The sequence below is a fragment of the Orycteropus afer genome, unplaced genomic scaffold, assembly GCF_000298275.1.
Source record: "Orycteropus afer afer isolate SDZICR_OR568_19922 unplaced genomic scaffold, OryAfe1.0 scaffold00002, whole genome shotgun sequence".
Lineage (NCBI taxonomy): Eukaryota > Metazoa > Chordata > Mammalia > Tubulidentata > Orycteropodidae > Orycteropus > Orycteropus afer.
In genome coordinates this window covers 24,361,461-24,383,362 of record NW_006921589.1, presented here as the reverse complement: position 1 = coordinate 24,383,362, position 21,902 = coordinate 24,361,461, and the positions used below count along the sequence as shown (strand labels likewise).

Below are 21,902 nucleotides of genomic sequence, written 5' to 3'. Positions count from 1 at the left end.
ATTTTGGTCAATGACATGAGACAAAGTATATGTGAACTGCTGTATGAAAAGTGAATTTACTCTGTAAATCTTCACCCAAATCCTAAGAAAAAAAAATCCAGCTGCCATCGAGTCATAAGGAACTCTGGCGATGTAGTGGTTAAGGCACTGGGTCGCTAACCAAAAGGTTGGTGGTGATGTGAACCTACCAGCTGCCCCCATGGGAGAAAGATGAGGCAATCTGCTTCCATAAAGATTTTCAGCTTTGAAAACCCTATAGGGCAGTTCTACTCTGGGTCTCTGTGGGTTGGAATTGACTGGATGAAAGTGGGTTTGTTTTTCTGTTTTTGGCCATCATGTTGATCTTTTAGGAGCTTATAAAACCAGTATATATAACTTGTTTTTGTACACTGTCCTTCACATGCTTACAACTTCTATTTAATGACAAGAAGTAGAAACATCAGGTAACCTTTGGAAATCCTGCCATTTGTAAACTCTAAGAGGAGGGGTTGCGCCCACATTCAGAGATCCGGCTCTTGTTCTGTGCTACTCCCTGCACCCAGAAGCCAGCCTGCTTTCCACAAACTGCCTGGAAAACTCCAGAAACAGGGCATATATGGAGCAGCTTCCACAACTTCATTGCTTCTCAAGGATCATAAACTCATGAAACCAGAGCCCTTGATTGGATGATCCTGTAAACATTACTTAATTCCTTCTCTGGTGGCGTAGTGCCTAAGGCATTTGACTGCTAACCAGAAGGCTGGCAGTTCAAACCCACTAGCCACTCCTTGGAAGGAAGGTTGGGCATTCTACTTCCATAGTAATACTGCCTTGAAAACCCAAGGAGGAGTATCGCCTTGGAAACCCAAGGAGGGGTTGTTATGAGTCGGATCTGACTCGAGGGCAGTGAGTTTGTTTTTTTGTTTTTTTTCCCCCGCTGACATTACGAGTGAGGAAATTCAGGACCCCAGAAGTAAAGCAAAGAAAGACTGTTTCTACCCAAATACATCTCTAATTATCCTCTTGGCAAATAATAAATAACAAATGCAAAGAAATAGCTGGGGAATAATGTGGTCCAAAGTTAGATGTATGGTATGTAATTGTCATTGAAAAATGCCACATATCTTTAAGGTAGAGGTTAACAAGGTTAAGTTAAAAATCCACTGAAGAAAGAGCTGAGAAATGATAGGGACGTGGCTATCTTCAGATGTAAGCTATGTTTCCTCTCCTGGTTAATGGAACACATGCATTCAGGCACATGCATGGAATCTGAACACAATTCAACATCAGTTAATTCTTAAAAAGTAAAGATCCTTCAGTCCAGCTCCCTCCACCTCCATGTTAAAGGAAGCTAGAAAGCCAATTACACTCACAGTGGGGCCTCTCCCCTACTGCAGGCAAGAAGGTACTGTAAATTCGACATGTGCTTTACAAGCTAGTAAAAAACTGTAATTGCAGGTGGGAAGGGACACAACTTCTCTTTGTTTCTGCATTTCAGGCCTTGTAAGCTTCTCCCTTCTATAGCTGCAGAAATAGTACGGGTCTGGTACTTTTCTTTAAGTGCAGAAAATTTGATCCTACAAAATTTACAGAAAGATTGCTTTTCGTTAAATTGAGAAGTTATCTGTGCAGAAGAGGATGTGCAGTCTTCAAACAGATAGGCTGTGAACCTGCCTGTCCTTTTTTAGTGAAATCCCTGGTTTAACTATCCCTTGTTTAAATAAGGTCTGAATATCTCTTCGCAAGACCAAAGGAAGGTGGTGAGGCTCTGAGGGTGGTACCTGACTCATTTATCTAGCCCTAGAGAGACCAGAAAGGAGCCTGGGTGGGCAATGGTTAAGCGCTTGGCCGCAAACCCAAAGGTCCGCGGGCTAAACTCACCACCAGCTCCGGGGTAGGAGAGACCTGGTGTTCTGCTCTCATAAAGACTCCAGCCCAGGAAACCCTAGGGTAGTTCTACTTTGTCAAAAAGAGCTGATACGAGTCAGAATCGACTCCATGGCACCCAACACAGAGAGATCAGAATACCTTAGGGGGTGGGGGGAGGTCTCAAGGGACCATTCCCCTGTGGGACCACTGGGGAGGTCTGATCGAGGACCACCTGGAGGCAGGAGGAAGTTGACTCAGGTGTTTTTTTTGTGCTTTCCCTACCGAGGTGCTGCTCCCTAGGGTGACTGCACAGCTGTTGCCTGCAGCAGGTCCCTGTATCTAGAATTCCCTGCAGAATCGGAAGGGTTGGGGTGTAGCATTACTCTGGTGGTGATAGCTTGGCTGCAGTCACAGTTACAGTGGACACTGCAGTGCAACAAGGGTGCTTTGGTGACACTGATGAGAGCAACAAGAAGCTGTATGTGAAAGGTCCACATCTCAGAGCAATGCTAATACCAGTACTTGTACCACCAACAGGGAGCTCTGGTGGCATAGTGCCTAAGGCATTTGACTGCTAACCAGAAGGCTGGCAGTTCAAACCCTTCCTCGGAAGGAAGTTTGGGCAACCTACTTCCGAGTGATTCTGCCTCGGAAAACCCAAGGAGGGGTCACTATGAGTTGAGTCCAACTTGGTTGTTTTTTTTTTTTTTTTTTTTTTGGTACCAACAACAAAGCTCACATCTCCTAAGGCTTTATGTGTAAAGAATTATAATTGCTTTACACATTTTAACTGCTCTTAGCCTCATAACAGAGTCCCCGGTTGGTGCACACAGTTAGCACATTTACTCAGCTGCTACCAAAAAGTTGTTGGTTGAAGTCCACCCAAAGGTACCTGGGAAGAAAGGCCTGGTGATCTACTTCCAAAAAAAAAAAAAAAAATCAACCATTGAAAACATTATGGAGCACAGTTCTACTCTGACACACATGAGGTCACCATGAACTGGAATCAACTTCCTGGCACCTGGCTAGTGGTTAGCCTCACAATAACCATTTAGTGGTGGTGATGGTGGTATCAGTGCTATCAGGTTGGTTCCAACTGAAAGCACCCTATGGAAAACGGACCAAAACACTTCCCGGTCCTGCGCCATCCTCACAACATGGTGGTGGGGGTGGGGGTGGGATGTGCCGTTGAGTTGGACCCGACTCATAGCGACCCCTCCTTGGGTTTCTGAGGCGGTATCACTACAGAAGTAGATTGCCCAACCTTCCTTCTGAGGAGTGCCTAGTAGGTGTGAACTGCCAGCCTTCTGGTTAGCAGTCAAGTGCCTTAGGCACTACACTACCAGAGCTCCCACCATTTGGTGTAGGTACTAGAGATGAAATGTCTGAGGTACAAAGAGAAGTGATTTGCCCCAGGCCACCTAGTGAGTATGAGTTGAGCAAGCATTTGAACAGGGGCAGCCAGGGCTTAGCTGGAGTACTGCCCAGCCCTCTGTAATGCCCAAGGTTGTACATTTCACCCCCTTTGGAGACCTTAGCTCCAGGAAAAAAACTGCATCCCAGGCTGGTTTCACACCAATCTGCCTGTCTTCTAAAAGCTGAGAGCCTTCTTAATTCTGGTTTCTAAATTTTGAATTTTCCACCTCACAAAGCAGTGTCAGAAAGAGGGAATCTGGTGATGTGTTTGGATCTGATTTATTAACCAACAGCTTGAGGATCTGTAGAGCTTCTTTGCTGCCACATGACCTTTGTCTGCGGCCTTCTGAATGTTTGCATTTCTGCCCTGACCTTGCAATGTGACCTGGAATAGCTTGCCTGTTTCCCTGTGTGTCCACTTTCAGAGCCCAGCTGTCAGCCCATGCGAGTCTGTCAATTAGTGTCTCAAGGGTTTGGGATGGGGTCTGCAGCCTTTTGAGGAGCACAATCTAACACTAACCTCCAAATTCCTTTTCGTAATTGAGCATTCATTAGTTTGACAGAACAAAAGCAGGCATTCTCTATTATAAAGCAGAGGTCAAAACCAGTGGCTGTGTTTTGTTTGGCCTGCAGAGTGTTTAAATATTGAGAAATTTCACATAAAAATACGGATTTCCGGCTTCTCCTGGAAAACAGGAAGAGAAAGGACAACTCTGGGGCTACTGAGTAAAAGCTGCCCCTTTCAGATGGGGAGGCCACGTCTGTTCATCACCACGACCTGCAGTCTCACCCAGGGTCTGCTTTGAGCACAGATGCCACTTGCCTAGCTTCTGCACTAACCTGAGCCAGCATAACCCTGTTTTAAAGCTGTATTTCCCTCCTGTAGAATGCAGAATGGGTTGGATGGGCCACTTTTCTGAGGTCCCTGGCATACCAGTACAGAACTGGGAGAGAATTCATTCCAAGAGAGCAAGCCCTGTGCCTTTTCTATCATAATGTCCCTAGCACCTGGCATACTACATAATAGACGTTGATCATTTTCTTCTTATATAAATGAATAACTGAATGATTAACTCTCAGGAAAAGAGTGAATTTCTGAGTGGCAAGAGACCTGTTCAGCAGCTACAGAAGTATAGGCTTATTAATGATTCAGCAACTTTTTGAGTGACCGATGTTTCTTATACCTTTTCTTAACCTGCTGTGCTGTAAAGATCTTCCCTGCTGTCGCAACTTATCTTGAATTGAGCTTAAAATTCTTGGTGCAAATGTACTAAAGGTTCACTAGGATTTAGACAGAAATGAAAACAACAATATGAGAAGCTGCTCCAGTCAACCTTCTACCTGTTCCTCAGAAAGTTAGAGTGGTATCTTTGAAAGGTTTCCAGCGCAGACCACCATCACATGCAGCAAACAGTTTTAGCTGACACACATGTTCATGTTGTCTCGTGAGGCTGCTGTACTTCCTGGTTCCATCTCTGGAGCATCATCAAGTGAATGAACTTGGGGAAGCACCGGAAACCTCCTCAGCCCTCAACATCTGTCGAGATAAGGCCTTCTTATCCCTCTAGCCCCTTAAAGACCAATTGCAAAGCGTAAAATCGCCCTGCACATCACTAGGTTGGGCAGTCTCTACTGGAAGCTCTTGGCACAAAAGTAGTGTACAGGAGTTTGATAGTAGAAACCACTAGTTCTTTTTTGAGAAAAAGAGCTCTCTTAATTTCAAGGGTAGTACTCTTTCAATCAGAGATCCCTGGTAGCACAATGGTTAAGCACTCAGCTGTTAACCAAAAGGTTGGTGGTTTGAACCTACCAGTACTCTGCAGGAGAACTAACAGTCTGCCCTCATAAAGATTTATAGGCTTGGAAACTCTATTGAGGCAGTTCTACTCTGTCTTATAGGGTCACTATGAGTCAGAACTGACTCAGCGGCACCTAACAGCAACTACATTGTTCCTGGCACAAAGTATGTGCTTAATTAATATTTGCTGAATGAGTTGGAACTGACTGGATGGCAGTGAGTTTGGTTTTTTTTGAATGAATAAATGAAAGGGGGAAAACACCCAACCAGGGATTTGATTATAGAGAGAGTTGAGCTCTTGTTTCAGGGAAACAGTTGGGACATTAAAGATTAAAAACTCTACTTCTCACTCTGGTTGGAACTCTTCACAGGTTTAAACATTCAATAGAATCTTTCATTTCTAAGGAAAATGAAGTGATACTATCATCCTTATTCTGTGCATGTTTATTGAGATGAATTATCAAAATCACCCTGAAGCAGGCACACAGATGTTCTTTAGAAATGTCAAAATTTGTAATGAAAAAATGCCTCCTGATTACCTCCATGACAGAAACATCAAGGATAAGTTCCCTGAGGGGTCTGAGGCTACCCCACGCCTCTCTGGCTCACTCCTATGGTCCTTCACCTCTTAACTCAGAATCACTGCATCTAGGAAGCCTTCCTGGACAGTCAAGTTACTAAGTGTTCCAGTTATTATTGCTGCAAACAAAATACCCTAAAGGCTGGTGGTGTAAAAAATCATTTCATTATTCCAACAGAATCTGTAGGCCAGGAAGTCAGACAGGACATAGTGGACATGGCTAGTGTCTACTCCATATCTATAGCCTCAAATGATAAAAATTGAAGACTACGGGCTGTAATTATTTAGAGATGTCTTCACTCACATAGGAGCTCTGGTGGCGTAGTGCCTAAGGCATTTGACAGCTAACCAGAAGGCTGTTGGTTCAAACCTACCAGCCACTCCTCAGAAGGAAGGTTGAGCAATCTACTTTTGTAGTGACACCGCCTCGTAAACCCAAGGAGGGGTCACCATGGGTTGGATCCAACTGGACGGCAGTGAGTTTGGTTTTGGTATTTGGTCGCTCACATACCTGGTGGTTGATTCTAGGACTCAGCAGTACTACCACCAGTTGGATCAACTACATGTGGCCTTTTCCACATGGTCACTCTACATGGAGTAGTTTGTGCTTCTTTACCACATGGTGGCTGGGTTCTAAGAGTGAGTATCCCCAGAAAGTGCCAGGCTGAGAATGTATCAACTTTTATGAGCCAGGCTTGGAAGTCATATAACATCATTTTCATGGTCACAGGCCCACTCATATTTAAGGAAGACGAAGACTCCGTTTTCTGAAATGTCAAAGTTACACTGTAGTAAGGGCATGTGGGATGGCAGATACTATGGAGGCCATCTTTACAAAATAGAATCTGCCACAATGGGGTGGATGTGTCTTCCAAGTACTCTGTGTTCAACTCCACTGAGCCCTTATAAAATGCCTCTCTCATTATACTGTGAGCACAGTGAGGAAAGAGCCTGTGACTCATTCACCCTTCCTCTAGCATAGTGCCTGACAGACAGAAGGCCTTCAACACTTACTTGTTGAATTAAACTGAAGACAAAGAAGAACCCTTGGGGCCCCCTTTAATCCTGGCTGTTGGCAACATAAGGGAAATCTGACTAGAGCAATGAAAGAAGAGTGCAGGAAAAGTGTCCAAGTACTTTTCTGGGCCAAGGACTGTTCCCTGGAAGTGCATCTTATGTGGCAGAGAAGCTTTTGCTTCCTGATGTCTCTCAAATTGTGTCCAGGAAGTTACTACAAGAATCATGACTGGCTTCATATTACTCTCTTCTTGAGTTTTTTTTTTTTTTTTTAAGCCATTATTTTATTTGACTACTTAATATCTCTGTGCCATAAAAGTGGCAAGCCTGAGATTACCCAGGAGGCCGTCTATTTTTCATACACTCATGTGATACAGCAGAAATAACAATAGACAGGGAGCCAGAAAACCTGGGCTCCTGTCTTGGTTCAGTCAGTTAGAAGTTGCCTAGTTTTAACAAGCCAGCTAATTTTTCTAAGTCTTAGTTTTCTTGCTTATAAGGTGGGTATAAAAACAGGTAGGCTGCCTCCCTCACAGAGTTGCTTGAGAATAATGCTTTCTACAATAAAGCAATATACAAATATGAGGTGACATTATTAGAGGATATGGTTGTTTTGAAATATGGCCACACATTCTTTGACATGCTTCTTTTCGAAAAGTGGTGCCTACTTCCCCTCCCCTTAAGTTGGGCCAGACTTAGTGACTCATTTCAAAGGACTAGAATATGGCAGAAGCAATGCTATCTGACTTCTGAGGCAAAGTCATAACAAGGAGAGCCTCACTTGGCTTTCACTGGAATCCTTTGCAAGCCAGCTACCATATCATGAGTAGTTAAGCAGCCTCTGGAGAGGCCCATGTGAGGAGGAGCTGAGGCCTCACACCAACAACCAGCACCCACTTCCCAGCTGTGGGAGTAACCCACTTTGGAAGCAGCTCCTCCAGCCCTGCTCAAGCTTCTTCAGATGATGGCAGCCCCATCTGACATCTTGACTACAACCTTACAACAGACTTTGCATGAAAACTGCCCAACTAAACTGCCCTGCACCCCTGTTCCTGGCCCACACAAACTCAGAGAGCCAATTAATGTTTACTTTTAAGTTACTAAATTTGAGGGCAATCTGTTACACAACAATAGATAATTTATACAAGGCATATGCCCTATTAACCAATCAGTAGTGTGGCAGGCACTTGGGTTTCTCTGATCATGTGATGGCTTAGTTTTGATTCAAACCCTCTTCCACCAACTCCAAGTAGCTACTAACATTCATGTGTGAGGTGGCAGGCTAAGGGGCAGGCAGAGGAGAGCCCAATCCCACCTCTGTAAGACCTTACCCTATATCTTTATGTCAAAGTTCTTTCAAAAACAGGCCCTTACCTAGTCAGTAGGAGCTCTGGTGGTGTGGTGGCTAAGGCATTTGACTGCTAACCAGAAAGCTGGCAGTTCAAACCCACAGAAGAACCTTCGTTGGGCAATCTACTTCCGTAGTGATACCACCTCGGAGACCCAAGGAGGGGTTGTTATGAGTTGGATCCGACATGACAGCAGTGTGCACCTAGTCAGTGGTATGACTGCTCTTTTTTTTTTTTTTTTTTAATAAATGGGAAACAAACCCCAAAACAAAAGAAAACAATGAAACCAGATCATTGGAAGCCAAAGTAGAAGTGGGGCCTGGAAACTGGATTCCCAGAAAGTGATTTAGACTAAACACCATCCAATACTGTGGCAGAATCCTCAACATTACTATACATTTCTATTGGAGAGGCTCAGGGTTGGCTTCAGAAATGTTTATCTCAGTTGAGCTCTTTCTCATCTGGTCAGTGGGGCTCTCTATCCAATACTCAGAACATGTGGCATCTTTCTGATCTGATTTTACCAAAAACGGTCAATAACTTTGCCCTTGTTGTTGGTAGTTGGCACGGAGCTATCCCTGACTCATGACTCACAGCCTCAAGATGCCATGCACCACAGGATCAAACCGTTGTGATCCATAGCGTTTTCACTGGCTGATCTTCAGGAGGAGATGACCAGGTCTTCCTTCCCAGTCTGTCTTAGGCTACAAGCTGTGCTGAAACCTATTCAGCATCATAGCAACGCCAGCCTCCAGACTAATGGCTCGTGGTTGCACTTGAGGTCCACCGGCAAGGAATCTAGCTGGTCACCTGCATGAAGGGTGAGAATTCTACCACTGACTGCTGCTGCCCTCAACCTTGCCCTTAGTTATCCACATTTTTTTTTCCCCCACAGCACCTGTCTGCCTCCCTCAATCCCTTAATGCATCTGTAGAACAAGTGTTTGGTTGCAGTTGTATGTGGTATTCGAGTGTGCAAAACAAAACATTTTCTCTGGGCAAAAACTAACCAGCTTGCATCAAGACCAATCTGTACCAACACCTTATTAATCAGATGTGTAATCCACATAGCTAGCTGGCTCCATCAATAAAACACCAGAACATCAGTAGTTACAGTGAGCAAGCCTCCAAAGGCTGAATGAAGGCTTCTGGTGAGGGCTCAGAAGACGGCTCCAGTCCTAACTTGGTCACTTCACCATAGTTGTCACTTCTCTCCTCTTTCCCCTCCCCCCAGATTTAGAACACCCTGGGGGACTGAGCCTGAAGGCTGAGCCATTTAGCAGCTACTCCAGACACACCTGCTATCCTGAGAAACAGAGGGCTTTCTGGTTTACTCTGCTGCCAACCTGCCAGTCCTTCAAGGAATAACATACGTTTCCCCCTCAACCCTCAGAAAAATCTGCAAGGGAAGCACACACACTTTTTAAAATCCACTCATTAAAAGGCATGGTTTTCTCCTCAAATAACTTACAGTTCTTTTTCATAACTCATTAACTGGTGGGAACCAGGCTGGTAAAAGGAGCTAACAGAGATTTAGTGATGTTTTAATGGAGGCCTCATTCCCACTGGCCTCAGATTATGCTCAGGGGTTTCTGAAGACACTGATGGCTGCAGTGGACACAGGCACTGGCCACTGAACAACACAGGCGAGCTGTCATGCTTTGTTTTTCTGCTTGTTAAATCCGAATGCACCTAATTAGTTATCCTGCCCGCTAATGCCTGGGTGGACAATGGCGCAGAGATCAGGGGTGCTGAGAGGCTATGAATACAAGTTCCTTGGGCTCCTGAGCTTGGGGACGGGTGACTTGGTTGTGGGCACTGAGGCGCTGTGTTCCTGTGGGCTGAGGATTCAAAGACGTCAACCTTCGTGTGAATAAAGGTCATCACCTGTTACTTCTTTGGTTAAAGGGCAGCTGTGCTGGGTGCCCACTTAAGCTCGGCCTTTGTCTGCTGACTTTGTGAGTAGTGCCCACAGAGAATAACATTGTCTGATTATGTGTTTGCTTGCTGCGGCAGGGCCATGCAAAGTAACTCACATATCTTCCTTGAAGAATAATTTAGCAAAGTGTGTTTTTAAAAAGTAAACTCAAAATGTCTTAAATACTGCCTTTTGGTGATTGCGTGTACTAGCTAGAAAACCTTTAAGGCAGGACCACCATTTGGATAATTTCTTCAGGGGCCAATTCTGACAAATGTTTAGGTCACACAGATGATAATTCCTAAGGTCTGAGGGCTAGCAAAAACGTTAACTGAGAAGTTAGTGGTCAGGAATGTTTAGTGAGTGTTTAGAAAATTTGCAGCATTGAATATTTCACCATTATCTTGACATTTAAAAAGCTGAAACTTCATTTGGTTTTAGAATTCTGTGCTTTATCTTACAGATTGATGTTTGTTTCTACTTTTGTTCTGTTTAGGGGCTAACATTAAATTAATTAGTTTGCTTTTCTTTTGGGTAGAGGAGAGAGACCTAGTGAGGTAAGGCAAATATAGATATCCATCCATCCACCCTGTCCACCCATCCGTCCACCTGTCCATCTATCCATCCATCCATTCGTCAAACATTTACTTGCCCTGTGAGTCACGTCAGTTGCTTAGTACAAGTGTTTATTGCCTCAGTATACAACAGTTGAGAGTTCTAGGCAGCTGGCTTGACTCTGGTAACTCCTCTCCCTTTTCATGGCTCTTGAGTGCTAGGGGTCTCCCCTCTGTCATCCTTGTCACTTCACATCTCTTCAGTAACTATTACAAATTCCAGACTTTCCTATCTTTTTTTTCCTCATAAAAGTTCACCTGTTGAAATCTCCATTTTCACCAAAAATCAATGTTGTGTTTTCAATTTGTTAATAAAACAAATGACTTTATGCCAAAATAATAATAATTTATTCTTCTCAGGTAATATATTTCATTTTACTGGGATTTAAACTGCCTCAATTAAAGGCAGGGTCTAGTTTGGAAATTCAGGCCCATGGAAACTAAACAATGGGGAAATTAGTTCCTCAGATTGTCCCACTCAAGGGTGCAGAGAGGTCAGTGGGTGGGTGGGTGTGAGGTGGTGAGAGGTGGAGGCTGTGGTTGGGAGGGGCTACTCAAATCAACAGCCTCACCCTTGGGATCATCCAGTATCCTTTCTCATGAGTCATGTACAAATAGAATCATTCAATGCTTAACTTACATATGCCCCAAAGGTGAGTAACACCAGAAGCATTAGTCATTAATATACATTTTAGGTTTTGTCACAAGAGCACAGGTAGCAAACATTTAGAAGACAAATCTGACCTTTTCTTTCAGCAAGTAAAGGGAACTTTAGAAGAATTCTCCTATCACTTTCTTGGCCCAAGGAATGACATATTAAACCAGGCTTCTGATTTGTACCTTAAGAGTAACTAAGAACCCCTGAGCATTAGCTTACATATACTAATGTATTCTAACTGGAAAAATTTGGAACCTTTTTATCAGCATTAAAAGAGGCAAGAGTGAGTAGGGGATGGTTTGTCACATACTTAACAGGGAAGAAGGTAGTCATAATATGTAAGACAGAGCCAAATACTTCTGGCCTAGTAGCAGGGCTAAGGAATGAAGCTACCCTAGTAGCTTCAACCAAATTGATGAACTGAGTCTGTCTGCTAAAACTTCCGGGGTCGCTACCTCTAATGATGAAACTAGAGAGAGACAAGAAGGTGCAAATGTGGGGACCAGAATTCTTCAGCATCTTCATTTTAAGCACAATTTATATTTTTAAAATTACATATAATCAATTTATAAATCCCCTTTACCATGTTTATTAAGCTCTTTCCTTTTTTCGTTTGAGAGGACAATACCTATGTTTTATTAGATAAAAGCTAATGGGAAAAATCAAATTCACTTAAGAGAAATTTGTAGAAAGGCATCTGTGCCATTAGGAAGGATGTCTGTCTTATTATTAAGATATATAGCTCTTCACTCACTTGCTTTAGTTTATCTGCTTTTCCCTGGAAAATGTGTAAACTAAAATTCATTTTTCTATAGTTACTTCATATGATAGAAAGATCTGCTTTAACAGAAATCTCTATTTTAGGAGTGAGCGGGGAATCAAGCACAAGGGAAAAGAATTTCTTTGGAAACCCCTGAAGATCATACGTGAAATGGAAGGGCAAGGCAGGTAGGTGGAGGCCGAGATGGTGCTGAGGCCAACACGGGGTGATGGCTGGGTCAGTTAGCAAAGGTGGGGCACTTTGCTGGTACCACTGAAGCTTTCTCACAAAGCAGTAATATCTATCTATCTATCTTCTGGGTCTGCAAGGACAGAACACATACAGAAAATGTGCTTGAAATTTACTCAGAAACAGGGAAGATGGGGTGGGGGTACCCTTTGGTGCTGATAGCCAAGATGCAGACAGATCAAAAGCTAAATCCAATTTAACCCACCTCAGGCAGAAAGAGTAATTGAATTAAACTTCCTCTAAATATGGTAAGTTCCAGGCTCTTAAAGCTAGCATAAAGAACCAGGTTGGAGTGAGCTGTTAAGTAAATGGATGCGTTGAGCTCCAGCCCTCCCTGCCCATGGGGCATTTGATAAGCTGTTGATTGCCTTTATCACTTTACTACCAAGGCTGAAAACTGATTAAGCTGCTTATGGGGCTCTGGGGGCTAATGGTCTGGCCCACCAAGAATATCACTGCCACAGATTCAAGTAAGCTGCATGGCATGTATGGTTTGATTATTACAAAAAAGAAAGAAAGAAAAAAAAAAGTGGCCGGGAGGGGTGGCGGGGCGGGGGGGACAGCAGGGTATAGGAAAGCTTTAAAGAGCAGGCTTTATTATGCCAAATGGAGAAACTACTTTGACACCCTAAAATGAATATGAAATTACTCTGATTCTTCCTCTTCATCTGATATCAAAACTCGCTTTTGAAAGGGATCCTCAAAGAGAACTCACTTTGGAGCCCACCCATTCTATTTTAAACCACCTTCACAAGAAGGGGTCTGGCCTTAAAGGTACTTCTCCAGTGACAGAGGCTAGGTCCTTGCGTACTATGACCAGGACGGGTCCTAGAAAACAGATAAATGTATGGTAGGGGTTTTAACTGAGTCTTTCCTTTAAACAGAAGGTCTAATGGCACAGTCATTAAAGCATTCAGCTGCTAACCAAAAGGTTGGCGTTTTGAACCCACCAGCTGTTCTGCAGGAGAAAGATGAGGCAGTCTCCTTCTGTAAAGATTTACAGCCTTGGGAACCCTACGGGGCACTTCCACTCTGTCCTATGGGGTCGCTATGAGTTGGAATCCACTTGATGGCAGTGGGTTTGGTTTGGTTTTTCCTTAAATGCCATTTGTAAACCCTAATTAGAACACTCATTTTCCCACCCTAGCTGCTGTTTGACTGCTCAGTAAAGGGCCTGGGAGAGAGGATTCGGGGGTGGGGCAGCTGGAATGTGCAAATAAGTTTAAGCTTGACACCCAAGTGGAAATTAAAAGTCACCATTCTCTCAGATCTCTCTAAAGAAACTCTCTAGAATTATTTCTGCCATTTAAAATAACTTTCAACCCTCCTAGGGGGCAAAGAGAGCACAAAAATCTTAAGATTTTAAATAAGAAAAACACCTTGAAATGAGATGGAATGACTGAAGGATCTGAACACAGTCATTTTCTCTGGGCAAAACAACCAAATAGGAGACAACAATAACAGAACAACAACAACAAAAACAATAACACAACAGAATCACAATGGTTTAAGATGCTCTGAAAGTTGCCACAATTATTTTTTAAAACTATCTCTTGAAAGAATCAATAGGTATCTAGAGAGGAAAATAATGTTTTCATTTAATGTCTAACAACTTCTTGGGGAATGAGTTGTTGATTTAAATGATTAACCAAAGCTTAACACAGTCAGAACTTAGGACTGAAGAGACAAAAACCATTTTGCTCCTGGTTGCTGACCTGGCCAATCATTAAAAGGACATACATTATTAAAAATATACGAAGATGATCTTTTTACTTCTATATGCTCTGTCATAGAAGCTCTGGTAGCATAGTGGCTAAAGCACTTGACTGCTAACCAGAAGGTTGGTGGTTCAAACCCACCAGCCACTCCTCGGAAGGAAGGTTGGGCAATCCTACTTCCGTAGTGATACTGCCTCGGAAACCCAAGGAGGGGTCGCTATGAGTCGGGGCCCACTCGACGGCACATAACAACAACATGCTCTGTCATATTTTACTGAACTGTAAAAGTCATCCAACTATTTGGCTTGAGCACAAGTCAAAAGCCTTAATGTATTCATTGTTTTTTATGTATTTTTTTTCATACAATATTTGTATTGAGATATAATTCCCTAGCATAAAATGTATTCTTCTAAAGTGTACAATTCAGTGATTTTTAGTTTACTCACAAATTTGTGCAAACATCCCCACTCCAACTCTCCAAAGTTGCATCACTCCGAAAATCAACTCATGGCCAGACATTTCTCATTCCCCAGCTCCCCTCAGGTCTCAGTAATTACTAATCGACTAACTGTCTCTAAGAATTAGCCTATTTTGGATATTTCATATGAATAGAATCAGACAATACATAGTCTTTTGTGACTGGCTTCTTCCACTTAGCATGAGGTTTTAAAGGTTCATCCATGTTGTATCATTCCTTTGTATAGCTTAATAATACTTCACTGTATGGATACACTTTATCCATTCAATAGTTGACACATATTTGGGTTGTTTCCTCTTTTTGACATTATTTTATGAATAGTGCCCCTATGAAAGTTTGTGTATAAGTTTTTGCACGGACATACATTTTCAGTGGATTTGCTGGGTCATGTGGTAATTCTATATTTAACTTGTTCAGGAACTGCCCAACTGTTTTCCATAGCAGTGGAATTATTTTAAAGCATTGTAATGCTTGCAACTTTTGTTATTGTCCTATATCTTTTTATACCAATTTGTTTTCCATTCTGACTAGAAATTAATTGAATATCAGGGGATATTGCATTGAAAACTACCTCAAAGATGGCAGAATTCAGGTACCAGAACAAAATCAATAAAGAGACTTTTCCAGGTAGAAAACAGACATGAAATGACCCCTGCAAATGCTTACCTGCTGTAGGTCGGCAAGGGAATACAGGTGGATCTGCTGGAAGAGGTATTCTCTGGGGAAAATTCTGAAAACAAGGGCAGATACACAAGTGAACTGTGGTGCTGCTACAAAACATACTTTTGCTAAATTTCTAAGCTTGTTCCAGAATCCCTCCCCTCCTCTCTCTCCTTTCTTCAATACCCCTCCTCCCCACAACCTCTGTGAAACTTTTAATAGTACCCTTTTCTTAGATATTTTTCTTCCTAACACAGATATCTCAGAAGGAAGATGGGGCAATCTACTTCTGTAGTGATACTGCCTCCTCGGAAACCCAAGGAGGGGTGCTATGAGTTGGGTCCGACTCCAGGGCACATAACAACAACAACAACAACAACACAGATATCAGGACAGAAGGAAAGGTTTAATCTTTGATTTCCAATGTAATCTGAAACGTTAGGAGTGCCATGCAGTGGTGCATCCTGATGGTCAGAGCACTAGTAAGTAGAGTCAGTGACTCTAACAGGCTGTGTGACGTTGGGAAAGTTCCAAAACCCACCTGGCTTCAGCTTCTTCACTGTAGAATGAGGGTCATTGAACTCAATGTCTTTCCAGAGTTATTATTCTGTCTAAATTAGTAAGAGTTGAGAAAATAAAATGGAGTGGTAACTTGTGTTGTCTTTGTTTAGAGGCTCCTATTGGGAGCTCTGGTAGCATAGTGGCTAAGGCACTTGACTGCTAACCAGAAGGCTGGCAGTTCAAACCCACCAGCCACTCCTCGGAAGGAAGGTTGGGCAATCCTACTTCCGTAGTGATACTGCCTCGGAAACCCAAGGAGGGGTCGCTATGAGTCAGGGCTGACTCGACGAACAACAACAACAATGGCTCTCTTGGGAGCTCTGGTGGCTTAGTGCCTAAGGCATTTGACTGCTAACCAGACGGCTGGCGGTTCAAACCCACCAGCCACTCCTCGGAAGGAAGGTTGTACAATCTACTTCTGTAAAAATTTACTGCCTCGGAAACCCAATGGGGGTTCACTATGAGTCGGAATGGACTTGACGGCAGTGGTTTTTTTTGTTTTGATGGCTCTTATTAATTGGGGACAGTGGTATTGAACATCACATTAATGAACCATCCTCTTACACATATAGTGATGAAAATTTGGGGGACTTAGGTACAGATGAAGGAGCTCTGGTGGCACAGTGCCTAAGGCATCTGACTGCTAATCAGAAGGTTGGTGGTTCAAACCCACCAGCCACTCTGGGGAAGGAAGATGGGAGCAATCTACTTCCAGAAAGATTTACTGCCTGGGAAACCCAATGGGGGGGGGGGTCACTAGGAGTGAACATTAACTCAATGGTATTGAGTGACGTACAGGTGGGAATGATGGGACAAAATATTTTAAATTGGGACTACCCAACAAAATCAGTATCTTTAGCTACTGTCTGTTGACAGCGTCTGGACAGATAACAGTGAGTGAACAAGAAGAAGGAAAAAAACAAAACTAAAAAAAAAAAACCCACAATCAATTATGGATAAGCAGATAGGTACCTAAATGTACATGGTTAAAAAAACTCAAAAAAGAAAAAAAAAATCTCCAAAACAAAATGTAATTTACGGTGTTAGCATTTTCTCTCTTTGTCCCATGTGGTACTAAGCAATTTTTGTGTGCAATTTTCTTCTTTCTACCAATTTATTTAATTACTCAATTAACATTTGTGACTGTCCACTGTATACCAAGCACCGTGCCAGGCACTAGGAAGACATCTATGAATAAGATAGTCCTAGTATCTGAACTCAAAAAGTATCTAGTCAAGTGAGGGAAAGATACAAAGTAATAATTATAGTACAATGATCAAATGATAAGAGATATGCATGAAATACCTATATTTGGAGTGGTCTAAGATGGTAGATTCCAGCCCTGGCTATTTGAATCACTTAGGGAATGTTTGGAAAATAACAAGGCACACACATGGGTAGATCTAGTAAATTAGTGTTAAACAAAAACATTCCTGGTGACTAGTGCAGCCAATGTTTAGAACTACTCATCTAATATCTAGCTCATTTGGAAATTCATCATTTAATCTTTCAATTAACTCTGCAGTACTTGCCAAATCCTAGAGATAAAATTATTCATCCTTCCTTTCATCCACTCATTCATTCATTTATCTCTCCAGCCATCCATCCATCTACTCATCCATCCAAAACTGATTAAGCACATACTGTGTGCCAGATCCTGAATAGTAAAAACATTAACATGCTCAGCTGCTAAACAAAAGGCTGGAGGTTCAAGTACATGCAGCAGTGCCTTAGAAGAAAGGACGAGTGGTCTACTTCTGAAAAAATTTGCCATTGAAAACCCTATGAGCACAATTCTCCTGTGACACACATGGAATTGCCAAGAGTCAGAATCGACTCAATGGCAACTGGTTAACTAGTATCTTAGGCACTGAACTAGGCCACTGAAGAGAGAGCAGTAAACCAATCAGACAAGCCTTTCCTTCATGATGGACTGGAGTAAGCATACTCTATTCTGGACCTTTCCTGGAAAGTTGGATAAGCACATTTGTAATATTTTACTGAAAACTCTTTCTACTTTAAAACTCTATGACTTCTCCCAAATGACAAAAAAAAAAAAAAAAAAAAAAACCAACCCTCTATGACTTCTATGACTGGCAGAATACAGGATATAGGAATTATTTACAAATATTCACAAATCTTACGGGTATACCCTGAACAACAAAGAGAATTTTTAGTTTCTCCTTAGCAGGCTGGGCCCTTCGTGCTTCCAAACACTACTCATTATTCTCCTTCTCATGATAACTAATAACTAACCAGCTTTAGTCACAGTATCTCTAATACTCCTTCAACATTATATGTATAGCTAAAGTTGGCTAGACATAAACATAAAGCCTTATGTTTCTATGTGTCTAAATATTTCATATATGTTTATTTTTCTCTCCACCTTCAGAAGAGACTCTAAGTCCCTTCTTGTTGTTGTTATGTGCCATCAAGTCGGACCGGACTCATAGCGACCCCTCCTTAGGTTGCTGAGGCAGTATCACTATGGAAGTAGATTGCCCTACCTTCCTTCTGAGGAGTGGCTGGTGCATTTGAACCACCAGCCCTCTGGTTAGCCGTCAAGTGCCTTAGGCACTATGCTCCCGTTGTTGTTGTTGTTGTTGTTGTTGTTGTTGTTATGTGCCTCGAGTCAGCCCCGACTCATAGTGAGCCCTCCTTGGGTTTCCGAGGCAGTATCACTACGGAAGTAGGATTGCCCAGCCTTCCTTCCGAGGAGTGGCTGGTGGGTTTGAACCGCCAGCCGTCTGGTTAGCAGGCAAGTGTCTTAGCCACTATGCTACCAGAGCTCCCAAGCTCCCTCTAAACACCTTATCTACTGTCTCCTCTCTATCACTTTTCAGTGTCTAGTACTATAATTTACATGAGGTCAGCCATAACAGACACAAAGAACTGGAAAATGCAATATATACAGGAAAGATAAACAACTGAGTTTATTGTGTCTGGAGAAGATGTTGTGTCCAAGAGATTTAGCAGTGGCCATAAAAAAAATGTAGACTTTTAAAGCAGATAACGTCAATCAGCTTTTCTTTTCTCCTGAGGCCAGAAGTTATAGCACAAAAAATATGAGAATATATTTTTTGAGAGGGAAAACTATTAAGTACAAAAATGGGTCTCTTACAGGGATGCTTTTTTTTTAATGTAAAGGTAAGAAGAAAACAACTTTTTCTCCCTTCTAACTATTTAAATGTAAAGACATGCCTTTCTGCTTATAGGAGGTTAAGGGTTTTGAAGGTAGGGCCAGATAATTAAAAGCTCACTTCTGCCATGGAGATTGTTCATCCTTCCCACTGCCTGTGTACCTACGGTAGACTGAATTTGAAAGACATTCTCTGAATATCTTCTTTAGGCAGATCATCCACAGGGAAAGAGCAGGGTAAGTAAAGACATAAAAGCCAAGGCCAGGAAAGCTGGGCCACGCAACTTCCCACCTGGGTTAGGCCAAGTGCTTGCCCCTACTGTGGCTCAGGTCCTGCAAGTTGGTCTGTCTGATAGGGGCCCTTTAGGGAATGGAGAGAACAAATGTGGATTTCCTAAGGCCAGTTCCCCTTAAGCTCTAATCTGTAGAAGGGGTTATGGTGAACCTTTAGGCCCATGGATACTCAGGTAGCATTAATGTGCCTTAGGCTGATCTGACTAGAGGAAAACAGGACTCTGCAGAGGATGCAGAAATGAATTCTTAGCCACTTCAGGGACTGCTAGGTGAGCAGTTCATATCTAGAAGGCAGAGCATGGTGTTCCCTTAAGACAGTCACTTCAGTTTAATTTTACTATTAATGTAGCCAATAAAAAATGGATGACTATTCAGATTTTTTCCCAGAAAACATGACTTGTGATCACCACACCACCCAAGAACCAAATGAAATCCAGCCCTATGACTCAACTATGGTCATAAAGACAATATTTTCAGAACCTGAAATCATGCATTTCATTGCAGTATGTCAGCGCTGAGTGCATAACATGTGCCAGGCCTTGGAAATTTGCAGAAGATAGAGTTCAGGGGATATGCGGACAAGCAGGATACATAAGTGAGCAAATTCAGTGAGAGCCAGACCTGTGTAAGGTAGGAACCTGTCAGAGAAGGAAAATCAAGTATTTCCCACTAAAATGAGTGACATAAAAGTTCTAAGACTGCATGCCCCCTGTCAAAGGTAGAAAACTTGCAAGACTCGGAAACGCTGAGTTTTGGCTCTCCCAGGTCTTTGTAGTTGCAGTTCATGACAAGGAATGCTGAGAGAGAGGTGTGTGCAGGAGCAAGGGAAGCGTGCAGTACATCTGTTCAGAAAATGCTCCTTGGAGAACTGACAAGTCAGAGTTAACCTGAAGACAAAGAAGGATGGGTACTGCAAGTAGAGGGAACAGCACGGGCAGAAGCACAGAGGCCAGAGCAAGTGTGATGCTCGTAGAGAACTGGTGGGATGAGCAGATGAAGGAGCCGCACATGTGCACATATCTGGGAGGGAGGGACTGCAGAACACAAGGTTAGAAACGTCAGCAGTGACCAGACATGAGGGGCTTTGAATGCTGTATTAGAGTTTACTCCAAAGGAGATGGGGTACCATAGAAGCGGCTTAAGCAAGATAATGACGAGGTTAAACTTGTGACTTTAAAAGATCATTGACAGAAGAGGATGGGAGAAGAGAAGGAAGGAAGGAACAGTTTCCTTGATAAACTAGGTGATGGGGGTCTGAATAGAATTAAAATAGTTGCACTGGGGTAGAGAGAATGGGCCTACTAAAAGATAAATTTCCTTAACAGAATCCATAGGTCATGATGACTAATTAGATGTGAAGGCTAGGAAGGAACCTGAGCTTATTCATAGTTTTTCAACCAACTCCAGATACATGGCTGTTCCATTTACTGAAATAGGAAATATGGAAGTGGAGTAGTCTTTGCAAGGAAAGGAGTAGCTCAGTTGTTAGGACAGAGGATTGGAATTGTCTGTGGAATATCCAAGTAGAATTGTCCACTGAGTCCAGGTGGGAGATTTGTGAGCCTTCAGGCTATAGGATTTAGGTGGAACCCTGAGAATGAGAGCTCAAGACAGCACTTGTTGGGAAAAGAGAAAGCATTAGGCACTGGCAATATGCTACTGTTGTTAGGGGCAATACTACATACAACAGAAGGAAACACTGCCTGACCATGCACTATCCTCACAATCCTTGCTATACTTGAGCCCATCATTGCAGCCACTTGTCAATCCGTCTTCTTGAGGGTCTACCCCCTTTTTTGCTGAGCTTCTACTTTACCAAGCGACTGGCTTGGCTTTAGTGCTATTTAAAGAGTGTATGTAGGGGGAAGACTGTGAAGGGGCAGTTCAAGAGGGAGGAGACAAATCAGAAGAGCCAAAGGAAGCTAAGAAAGGTGAGAATTTCAAGAAGGAAGAAGGAGATCAATGGCATCAAAGGCAGCGCAGAATTCAAATAATACAAGAGTCTCCTGAGGCCTGAAAGTGCCTGCTGACTTTGGCAGACAGGAATTCATCAGTGACCTTGCAAAGAGTGATTTCAGGGGACAAGGGGAAAAGCCAGACTGCCACGGGGTGAGGGGTCAAGGATCACTCTTTGGAGAAGCTAACCTTAAGGAAAAGGAGAGAAATTGAGCCATCGCTAGAGAAGGATTTAAGCTAAGAAGAGATTCTTGTTTTATAGGTAAAAGAGACTATTTGGGCATATGCAAAGGAAGAAGCCAGTGCAGAAGCTCAGCAAAAAAGGGGGTATCTATATACAAGGGCAGGGATAACTGAGGAAACCCGGCCATGGAAAGGCCTAGAAGACTTGGCTGTGGAAGCTCTTTCTCATGTGCGTGCACGTGCACACACACACACATACACACACACACTCTTGTACTTTCTTATTTGAAATTCTTCAAGTTTCTAACAAGATGATATATAAAAGGTAATCACTAATTTCCTCCAATGTTCCTCTAAAACTTCAGTGTTATCAGGAATGAATAGCTGCAGCCTAACTCAAGGTTATCTGACTCAGGCGTCCCTTGGCAAACAGGATCCTTGCTTGCTACAGGAGGGTGCTGCCTTTTGTCTTCCGATGAGACTGCTGTGCTTAGAGCTTTCTGTGCATTAAGAGACTTTATGGCCCCACAGATCTATTAATCTTCAGGTCTGGCAACATTTCTACAGCAGGCCGACTAAACGAACAGCCCTGCTCATGCCAATGCAAATTCATCTGGTCAGCCCTGACACCTGAGCTAAAGGGCAAAGGTGTTAAGAAAAGTCAACTACACACTTCACTTACCCATCATAGGAACCACATCAGCTAG

The 21,902-nt window shown here is 42.8% G+C and overlaps 1 protein-coding gene across 1 annotated transcript in view; it reads right to left on the bottom strand.

Moving 5' to 3' along the window:
• PLEKHM3 (pleckstrin homology domain containing M3) overlaps positions 1 to 21,902 on the bottom strand; it is a 249,371-nt gene that overhangs the window by 98,849 nt on the left and 128,620 nt on the right. Inside the window, exon 5 of the mRNA XM_007934715.2 lies at positions 15,069 to 15,132. Within this exon, the coding sequence (XP_007932906.1) occupies positions 15,069 to 15,132 (64 nt within the window). The remainder of the gene's footprint in view (positions 1 to 15,068; positions 15,133 to 21,902) is intronic.